Source organism: Lupinus angustifolius, chromosome LG12, assembly GCF_001865875.1.
Source record: "Lupinus angustifolius cultivar Tanjil chromosome LG12, LupAngTanjil_v1.0, whole genome shotgun sequence".
In the NCBI taxonomy this organism is placed as follows: Eukaryota; Viridiplantae; Streptophyta; class Magnoliopsida; order Fabales; family Fabaceae; genus Lupinus; species Lupinus angustifolius.
The window spans coordinates 250,578-262,191 of NC_032020.1; the positions used below are offsets into that span (position 1 = coordinate 250,578).

Consider the following 11,614-nt stretch of genomic DNA (forward strand, 5'->3'; position numbering starts at 1 on the left):
AACAATCAAATATATATATAACAAATGTCCACTATATCATGATCATCACTTTAGTTATGATAGTTTATGTATTATTGTCTACCATTCTTTCTCGCCATAAAAAGAATATATTTATCTTGAAACTTCAGGTCCTTGCATCCTGTCCTTCCCTTTTTCATATTTTGATTCTCTTCGATAGAAAATTCATTTATCAATCTCCTACAATTTAAAACTACAAATATTTGACATTACAAACATTTATATGTGCCTAAAAGATCCGGATGTGAAGATGTAATGCGAAACTTTTTCCAACAACTTGCATGACCCCATGCCATAATAGGAAAATCCCCCACAATATTATGTGTGGATGACATGTTGCCTATGGTTGATCGGGTTACAGACCATGATTCAAGTGTGATGTGGGGAACAAACAACTGTGCATCCTCAATAACACTGCTAGTCCAATCATCGCTAGTCTAATTAGGGAGAGAGAGAAAGAGGAAAGGGTAGTAACAGGGTTTTAAAATGCAGCCAACATCACTACAAATGGGTCTCACGGCAAAAACAGGAAAATAATGCATTGGAACAGCATTATGGCTGCAACGTCACAGAATTGTACTGCAGTGAATGGTGGTTCATCCTAACCTCATCGCTACCAGCTCCATTTCACAGATCAACCTCATTCAGCTCCTAACTGCCCCTATGTCAGCTGAGTATATGGAGCCTCTTTATCTTCCATTATTATGCTTTTGTAGCTCTGTATTTTTGGGGCTTTTAGTGAGATGTGTTTTACCACTTTGGCTTTTGAGAATTGAGAAAAGAGAACTGGGGGTACTGGATCGAAGACTTAGAGGCAGAACCCAGAACAGGTGTCCACGATGCTGACGCCATTGAGAGAAGAGGGTGAGAGGGAATCCGTCACCGGAGAAGACAAGAGAGGGAAAGGGGATGGATCTGAGTGAGGAGGCGATATAGAAGAATGGGAAATTGGGGATTGAGAAAAGTAGGGAAAGTCGAAGAAGTCCGAGTATCGTGATAGTGAGTAAGGAAAGACAATGGTATTTAGCAATTATGAATAGAAAGTGGGGAAATTAGGGCAATTAGGAAGAGGTTAGTGTAGAAAATTTTGGCATCAGGGAGAAATCGAAGATACAAATTATTAAAAATGAATATAATCTATACAAAATAAAAAATAATCTCATGCTGCAACAATGACCGCAAATTAAAACATTGGGTAGTTGTAATAGTATCAACAATGACAATAGCAGAAATGATGTTGCACGCTTGTTTATGATATCCATCCCTCCAAAACACACAGTACCAAATAGGTGATACTAATGAATAAATTGGAGACAATATGTGATACCAAATTGGGGGAGAGTACAAAACAACAGCCACACACGCTAAAATATCAAAACCAAATCTATTTTACCATCACCTAAATCCTTGCACATTCAATGTATGCCTTTTAGGTAGTGAAACATGCTAGGCAGAAATACAAGCTCAAATTCATCATACCATAGCTGTGAAGCTCTACCTTGGCAAACGTTTCAGATTCCGATGTCATGCTTTGGCACAAACGTTTATGTTACCCCAGCTTCTATTATCTCAAATTATTGTATCCCAAGTTGTTTATCAATAAAAATGTTTCTTCTTTCCAATGTGAAAGTTGCATTATTGTAAAACAACCTAGAAATTGTCATCCTCAACACTCACATAAAAATTCAAAACCCTTCCTCCTCATTCATAGTGACATTTGGGGGTATGCTCGTGTGTCTAACCTTACTGGAACAAGGCGGTTCATTACCTTTATTAATGACCACACACAAATATGTTGGACCTATCTTATGAAAGAAAAATCTGAGGCATGCACCATCTTTAAACAATTTCACAACTTTGTGAAAAACATGTTTCAGTCCACTATTCAGATTTTTTGAACTAGCAACTTCAAGGAATATTTTTCTCAAGAACTTACAAATTATCGTATTGAACATGGCATATTCCACCAAATTACATGTGTGTACACTCCTCAACAAAACGGGATCGCCGAAAGAAAAAACTGCCATATTCTTGAAATTGTCTGCTCTATAATGTTTGCAAGTAAACGTTCCATTTGGGGTGAGGTTGTTTTAACCTCTACATATCTTATAAATAGGCTTCCATCTAGAATTCTTAATTTTCAGACCTCATTGAGTTGCTTACACGATTGTTTTCCCTGTGTCATAATTTTTGAGTCACTTCCCCCTAAAGTTTTTGTATGTACTGTATTTGTTCATAATTTTAATTCCACATGGGGCAAACTTGACCCTAAAGCCATTAAGTGCTATTGTTCTTCTAGAAAAAGGTTTTACATTTCTTATGACACCACCTTCTTTGAATATCAACCTTTCTTTTCCAATGTTTCAATTCAGGGGGAGAACTAAAATGAAGATACATATTGGGATTCATCCATGTCCCTTCCTATATTACTCCCTACTTCATTTCCCAAAGAACCTACTATTCAAGATTCTAAACCCATACAGCTTACAACTCCTATCTTACTCCCTAGTTCATCGCCAAAGGAGCCTACTTTTCAAGACCCTGAACCCAAGGGGAAGAACCTAAAAAACAATTGCAAGGTGAACTTCAAGTCTACTCTAGAAGACTACGAATTCCTCAGCAAAGCCAACCACCAACAGTGGTGCCAATTCTGATAAATGAAGATAATTTCACCAGTGTTGCCCAATAGCGGCCATGTCGGTGGCGTTTTTTGGGCCACTGCCATTAGCCATTTGGGAAATCTCGTCATATGGTCGTGTCCGCCTTTTGCTCAAAAAAGTCGTCATGGCGGTATGGTGGTGGCGGGGCCATGGCGGCATTTTGACTTGCTGGTTAGTTTTTTTTTTTAAAATTGGGCAGGGATGGGTTTTTTGTAGGGGTGGCAATACGGGCCAGTCCAGCCCGGTCTGGCCCGTCAGAATATGGGCTGGTCCGGCCCGGCCCTTATTATTAAAAGGGTTCAAAATGCCAGCCCGACCCATATTTGGCAGGGCTGGCCCGTTTTGTTTTTTTTTTAAAACATACATTAAAAACTTTTAGACAAAATAAATAATTCAAACCATTCATAAATGTCTTTTAAAACAAAAAATCACAAACAAAAGACACAATCTCATAATAACATATTACATTAGTTAAAACTTGTAAATTCTAAACAATAAACCACCATAGTCTTAAACTTTTAGACTCCTAGATCATAATAGAGCTTATAACTCCTAAGTTTTAAAAATGTAAAAGAATCAAAACTATTATATTATAAATCAATCACAATAATATATATATATATATATATATATATATTACTCAATTTAATTTGAATTCGACTACATTAAAAATATAAATTGAAACTCGGTCGAATTCAATTAATTTTCCAAAAGGAATCAAAATCAGTAGTTTTATTTGAGTTTTCAATTTTCTATTTCAATTAATTAAATGTTTAAACTTGATTCAAACACCCCTAATTGTCAATGAAACTACACCTTCTCATACCAAGCACAATAATTGGATACGAGTGAAGATAATAGATAATTACATAATGAGATATTAAATGTCCATTTTACAAAGAGAAAGAATAATTATATGCTTAAGGATTCAAACATAAGTTAAAATTGTAAAAGTTTAATCTTAATTGCAATGAGCAACATGATAGACAAATAAACTTTAGTTTCAATGTTGGCCCGCTTCGGGCCGGCCCAGCCCTCCATGGCCCGTCTAAAAAACGGTCTTACAAAACGGGTTGAATACGGGCTTTTGGGCTAAAATCCCCAGCCCGGCCCGCTAAAAACACCTATCGGAACGGGCTGGCCCGTCGGGCCAAGCCCATTTTGCCACCCCTAGTTTTTTGGGCCCATTCATGAGTTAAAAATTAAAACCCTAACCTCTTTCTATTTTTGCCTTTTCTCCTTATTGCATCAATCTCTCAAAACTGAGTTCTCTGTTGTGTTGCCTCGACTGTCGCCGCCACAATCACGTTTCTTAAATTTTTTTCATTGTGTTTTCCCTTTCTCTCTTGTTTCGTGTACTCAACATCTCATATCTAACTATCTTACTTATTTTAAGTTGTCACCAAAGTACAGGGCTTTCATCACAAAGATTGATAGAATGGAGGTTCCGAGAAATGTTCATGATGCTCTTCAAGATCCAAAATGGAAAGGTGTTGTAATGGAGGAAATAAATGCTCTAATTGAAAACAAAACATGGGATGTAGTAAACCTTCCTAAAGGAAAGAAGATGGTTGGATGCAAATGGATTTTTAACATAAAAATAGGAGTTGATTGAAACATTGATCGATATAAGGCAAGGTTGGTTGATCAAGGGTATACTCAAACCTATAGTTTTGAGTATGAAGAAACTTTTACTCTAGTAGCAAAATTGAATTCCATTAGAATCTTGATCTCTCTTGCCACAAATCTTGATTGGGAACTGCACTAAATGGATGTGAAGAATGTCTTCCTAAATGGAGACTTGAAGGAAAAAGTTTATATGAAGCTCCCTCCAGGCTTTGAGAAAAAGACTAAACTAGGTATGGCGTGCAAGTTGAGTAAGCCTTTATATGGACTAAAACAGTCGCCTAGGGCTTGGCAGATCACACTCTCTTTGTTAGACAAGCTAAAAATGGAGAGAGAAAAAGTAGTTCTTATTTTGTATGTAGATGACATAGTCATTACTAGAGATGACACACATAGAATTGAAATATTTAAAAGTCGACTTCAAGCAAATTTTAAGGTAAAAGACCATGGACTCTTGAAATATTTCTTTGGGATGGAAATAGCGAGAAGCAAGAAAGGCATTGTCATTTCCAAAGGAAAATACCCTCGATCTATTAAGAGAGATAGGAAAATTAGGGTGCAAGGCTACTGGAACACCTCTGGACAAATATTGGAAACATAAAATTGATGAAGACGGTCCTCCGATAGAAAGGGAATCCTCTCAACACTTGGTAGGAAAATTGATATACCTTTCTCTCACCAGACCTGATATTGCTTATAGTGTAAGTGTAGTGAGTCGATTTATGCATTCCCCTACCAAAAGAAATCTAGAAGTTGTAAATCAAATCCTCCGGTACCTAAAAGGGACTCCCGACATGGGTTTGTTATTCCAAAAAAAAAACAGCCACCAAGGGATTGAAAGTTAGATTGTCAGGCTCCATAGAAAATGCAAAATCTATTGGGTATGGTACTAAATTGTGGGGAAATGTGGTGACATGGAGAAGTAAGAAACGAAGTGTTGTTGCTAGAAGTAACGTTGAAGCTAGATATCAGGCTATTGCTCAAGGAATTTGTGAACTTATTTGGATAAGTAGATTACTACAAGATCTATTTATTCCACTTCAAGGTCTCATGAAAATGTATAGTGATGGCAAAACAGCTATCAGTATAGTTCACAATCATGCACAACATAATAGGATGAAGCATCTGAGGATAAAATCAGAAATTGAATGGAACTTTCGGTTTACATTATGTACCAACCAAGTCAAAGAAGCTGACATGATTACAAAGTCCTTACTCAAGGCAGAATTTGACTCGAATATTAGCAAGTTGGGAATGATCGACATTTATTCACCAGCTTGAGAGGGAGTGTTGCATTCAGACAAAATCCCAAGGCTTAAGGGATTGTGTTAAGTCTGAAATCATGAGATTATTTACTGTAAATATGCATTACTAGGTGTTTATTTTTTCCTTTTTTTGTATTTGGTAGGTATCCAATTATGTGTTGTTGTTTAGGAAATTATTCTTTTTAGTTCCTAGTTTCTAGCTTGACAGCTAGCTATTATGTGTATATATTGTAATTGCTCATGATGAATAAAGGAAGAATAGAGAATTATTCCTTACAAACTCTGTTTTCATATATTATAATAATAATAATATTAAGTAGATTGAGGTTTTTAAATATAAAGAGTTGATGAATGTAAAAAATTGTTAGTGTGTTTAAAGGTCTAAAATAATTTAGTAGGTTTCCTATTATCCAAACCATTACTGTTACTATCAGGGCTTTTTAAAAATAGAGTTAGTTTTTTTTTCTTCTGGACTTAGTGTTAGGCTCTTTTGTTTCAGAAGAAAACAGCTCCATCACAATCTAATGAAGAAACATAGTGCTGCCACAGGAGAGGATGATCAACATATCATGGGAGTCAAATGGCGGCAGCTATGGTTGGTTGTGGTCGAAAAAGCCTTGTTGGAGGGTTCTATGAAGGGAACAACCAGAAAGAGGGGGAAATGCTGCATAAAACGGTGGGGTAAAGAAAGGGAATTTATGCCCTGTTCATGGCAACAGTGGCTGCAATACACTGCACAAGAACACACCATGAGGCCAGTGAGTCGTGGCCAAGGAACACGTTTCTGCTGCTATCATGCATGGTTGGCTATACAAGTGTTTATATAAAAACAAATTTCAATGACACGGAGTGAAGAAAGTGCAAAAAAAATAGTAGGATATGGAATCCTCACAAAAGGAGAAAACACAACCAAGAAAAACGAAGTAAATAGTACTCTAGCCGAGTTTCTTAAACCCTCAACATTTCTATCCCTTAAAAGGACCATGTGTTTTACATCAAATAGAATCCAAATACCCAAACACCTAATCTTATCGCAAATAAGCTATTGTGCCAAAGCAATCTCCTTATAGACATGAGCTGCTCCAGCCATATACACTTAATTGTGGCATGGATTGGACATTACCATACTACTGTTGTAGCACAAACTTGTTATATAAATTTAAAATTTTATAAACTATAGTGCGTTCATATGGGTATGATGTGTACCAACAACGTGTTAGTCTAGTGGTGTAATGCTCTGTTAGATCCCTAGAAAGATCAAAAGGCCAGAGGTTCAATTCCTAAGAGCGACACTTATTGGGAAGGGCAGACACGCACCCAAAAGGAGATTAGCTCCTTACCCATAGGATCATAGGATACCCTTGGTAGTACCAGAAAATATGGGTATGGTGTGTTATTCTAATTCGAAAACGACAACCATTTCCATTTGGATCCAAACTTTTGGCATTTTGAGAGTGTGCAGAGTATCGGGAAACTGTTTTTCATATTTTTGAAGTGTCGCAACTTTCACAAAGATCAAGAAAGCAAAATTTATGGTAGTTTCATTTTCTGAAACTTTATACTCCAGATTTGAGATTTGGTACTAAGACAAACCATTACTGTTAATCCGTTGAGGTCACAACCCCAAAAAATGTTTTCACCTCAGAATGACATTACAACTTGTTTTTCGTCCGATCAATATAGACTTCCAAAAAATTTAGTAGGTCAAAACTGGAAGAAAAATAAAATTAGAGACAGATGCTAAAAAACTAATGTCCAGATCCCTTGATACATGAGTCTGTATGTTTAAAAGAACCCTAGCAGAGTAAGTCAAACCATTTAGAAGTTTCCCTGCCATAAAGGTTGTAGAAGAAATTTGGGAATCGGACAAGGTAAAAATCATAAGATGTGGACATAGAGGTAGTATGCAAGGTAAAAAGCGGATTCTCTAATGTAAAAACATATTCCAAGCACATCCAAGAAGGGATGAAAAATCTACAACCCCCACCACAAAAGGAAAGAAGTAATCATTAAAAAAATACAGAATAAGAATTACACACTTCCATGAGTAACAACAAACAAAAACACCAAGACAGGAACTGCAGAACAATATCAACAAGATGTCATAACAACTCAAAGACATAATAGCCAAAAAAGTTGGTTTGTAGACACCCTTCAGTGACATTCTAGAGTAAAGTTTGGTCAAATGAATGATTCAAGCATCAACACAAACAAAATTGTAAGGACTAGCCATGACAATGCAACAAAACTTCAAAACTCAAATACATTTTTGTTTTTTTGTTTTCTGCAACAAAGGTATCTCCTAGCCGGCAGCTGAGATTACCAAAATCGGTACAATTTCTCCCAAAAACTACATTTTCTATCATTGAAGAAAAGTCCATCCATTATATTCAAAAGCAAGCAGGTGAACTAACTGACAAAGCACAACTGTAACGATGTGGTAAAATGACATATCAGTACCTTAAAAAGTTTCATAAAACCACTCATACAGCAAGAATAGCTGAACACCATAGGCTACAAAATTCAAACACCATAAAATTCTCCAAAACCATTCATTATTAAACTGAAATCCCAAAAATGAGAGCAAAGTCTTACATAGAAAATAAACCAAGATGAAAATAAATATTAACCCAATGTGCCTGCCATGAGAGACTCATCATACCTTCTCCTTATTCTAACTACCTTTTCCAATTTCACCATCATCGTTCACCTTCACATCAACATTATCATCACCATTTTTTGCCCCAACTGCTGCTCCTCCAGGAAGGGGCACCGTTGACAGGGGAATCGAGAACTGGCTGGAGCGCTTGTTGATGCCCTTTGAGGGCAATAGGAAATAGAACTCCTTGTTGCCGATTTGGAGAAGGTCTTGGGAAGCGAGCTTCACCGGAGGGTCTCCAAGGGAATGGAGTACGCCCTTGACAAAGACGCCTTTCTTTCCGAGCACCTCGAGGGCAAAGTGGTGGCACGTAAAGTCATAATATATGCGTGCGTGGTGGCGAGAGATTGTCGTGCCACCACCAAGGCGTGAAAGGTCGACATCAACAGGTGATATTTTGGAGCTGCGACCCAAGAGGATTGAGTAGGTTTGCATGTAGAACACGAAGTCCTTGCCTTGGAGTTTTGCGAAGCCAGCCTCAACCCTGCCATCAGCACCAACAGAGCTTCCCATAGTGACAGTTGAAAGAGAATGAGAAAGAGAGAGGAATTCTTAGGGAGAAGAGATTTGGAGCTTATTGGAGTTTTGAACTTCAAACTTGGGAAAGAGTATTAAATGTGCAATGTCATGTATGCTAAAGTGGTCCTGAAGAAAATGTAATTTCACCACTAATATTTTTATTAAAAGTGTCAAGTGGGAACCTCGTGCATTAAGCCAATGTTTTTTAAAGATTTTATTAAGGATTCAATCATATCCGGTGTATGATACGAGTTTATTGATAACCATTAGTATTATCATTGAATTACAATTCTCGCTAAAAATAAAATTAATCTCAACACAATTAGTAGATGACTAATTCGGATTTAATCCCTGTCATATGTATTGAAAAAGCTTTGTGAGGCAAAACCCACTTCAGCGATCTTTATGCCTAGAAAGGCGGGATTAACTTTACTCTTCAGTTGTCGCTGCAGCTTCCCATATTAATGATTTGATGTATATCACATTACCATCTTTACTTGTTTTTCCGCTCACATTTAATGAATATTTTTCATAAGATATTTTATTTATTTTCCTTTGTTATTTTAGTAAGGAATTAACCTATATAGATAATGAATTACTATATTCATGTTATATAAAATTATCAGTAGCTATATCAATCAAGAAATATTGGAAAATTTCACTGAGAAAATTAATTAATTTAATAATATTAATAGTATACAAAGAAGTAATTTGTGTATATAGTACTCCTTCTATTTCATATCTTTGTTGTTTAAGGTTAATGCACATTGTTTAAGAATTCATTAAAGAGTATTATATTTTGACTAAAACGCCATTATTCATTTTTTAATAGAGAAAAAAAAAGTAGAATTCTTTAATAAAAAGATGATCGGTATATAATTACTGAATGATAATAGAATTGAAAAAACAGTTTGACCAAACCATGAAATTGTAAAATGACAATACTTAAGTGGTTTGGACATGTGTGGAAAAGACCGGTAGAAGCCCTCATAAGAAGAGTAGATTAAATGGAGGCTAGTCCAATTCCTAAAGAAAGAGGGAGACCACGAAAAATCATAGAAGAAATGATTAAGAAAGACTACAGATCAATATTTTATTAATAAACATGATTTATGATAGAGCATTATGGTGCCGTTCAATCCAAGTAATCTACCTCACTTAGTGGAATAAAAGCTTGATTATTATTATTTTATAAAATGTATATATATAGGGATTATACTTAGCTGCCCATGGAAATAAATAATGGCATTACTTACTATAAAATAAAAGTGTTCAAAAAATTTAATTAATTTCATAATAAATTAGTAAGTATTAATATTAAAATTTAATTTTGATTTAGAAAATTATTAATGAAATTTTAAAATAAGAATATATTACTATAAAATAAGAAGTACTTCTGAGGTATAGATTGTGTTAGAAAATCTACAACCAAAGTAAAGTAAAAAATTTTGTCAAATCTATGATATCCATACAATATGACATTATTAATGCTAGGTCATTGCCAAAAGCAACATGTTGTATTGCATAGGTACGTTATGAAAATGAGAATATAGGCAGTTTTTTTAATGTTGGATTCGACAAAGTTTTTACATTCTAAGATAAAGAAGATGGCTCATCAGTCTAGGATATGAATCGAAATATGAAATATAGGTACTATTAAAGGTATTCCATGGAAATAGTTGACACAGCGATTAGGAGGATGATTAATTTTATGTGCCTACAAGAAACTGAGTAGGTTGGGAAAAGGCAAGGGAATTAGACATGCAGATTTTGAGCTTTGGTACACTGGTAAGACAAATTTGAGAAATGGAATGAGTATAATTGTATATGAGTAGTGAAATAAAGATGTGATGGATGTAAAGAGAATAGGAGAAAGGATCATAGCCCTAAATTTTGTAACAAATGAAGACACCTTTAATGTGATTAGTGTTTATGCATCCAAGTAAGGCTAGAGGAACATTGAAATATAAAATTTTACAAGAATTTGGAAGGCATATTCCATGCAATACCTTTATGAGAAAAGATTTTTCTTGAAAATGATCTTAATGAGCACGTAAGGAGGATCACTAGAGGATTTAAAGATTTTCATGGTAGATATGGCATAGGAGAAGCAAATAAGGAAGATAGGACTATCTAAGTTTCTCTTTAAATTTTTATTTTACTATAGTCAATATGTGTTTTAAGAAGTAGAAGGAATATCTTATAACATAGAAAAGTGGGGTTGTAGTTCTCAAATCAATTTTTTCATACAAGGAACTCAGATAGAAAGTTTTGCTTGGATTGCAAAATCATACCTGGAGAGAATTTGACGACCCAACATGCAGTAGAATAGAGAAAAAATGACAAAATAAAGTCCCAAGAATTTAATGATGGAAATTAAATGGAGAGGAATGAAGGAGCTTCAATCAAACAAAATGGAAATTTAATGAGAGTTTTATTCTTTATTTTGTCTCTAACAAAATAGAAATCTAACTCAATATGCTTGGTCCTATTGTGTATAACAGGATTATGTGACATAGCAACTGTATTGAGATTGTCACAAAATATAGTGGGAGGATTACGTGAGAACTTTAGCTCGCTTAGGAGAAATTCTATCCACATCAGCTCCTGAGAAGCTGGAGCTAGACTTTTGTATTTTGCTTCAGTGGTGGACCTTGAGATAGTATGTTGTTTCTTGGACCACCAAGTGACAAGATTGGGTCCTAGGAATGGGCAACTAGAGAAAAGGAATATGCCACATAAACTATTTGGGTTAAGATAAGGTTTTCACGCCCCGTTCATGGTAGCAGCCTCAATGAGCTAAGAAAGTGGCCACGATGGGCCATAGGTCGTAATTTATGGGACACAAACATACTGCAACGACAATG

General features: G+C 35.5%; 1 protein-coding gene across 1 annotated transcript; it reads right to left on the reverse strand.

Moving 5' to 3' along the window:
- LOC109361724 (transcriptional activator FHA1-like) lies at positions 7,629 to 10,022 on the reverse strand. The gene has a single exon (XM_019607262.1). It carries the CDS (start codon positions 8,739 to 8,741, stop codon positions 8,244 to 8,246), a length of 498 nt encoding a protein of 165 aa, XP_019462807.1. The 5' UTR covers positions 8,742 to 10,022; the 3' UTR covers positions 7,629 to 8,243.

What these genes read in the sequence shown, in the direction of transcription:
- LOC109361724 (XM_019607262.1), bottom strand. Translation starts at nt 8,741, where the DNA reads ATGGGAAGCTCTGTTGGTGCTGATGGCAGGGTTGAGGCTGGCTTCGCA.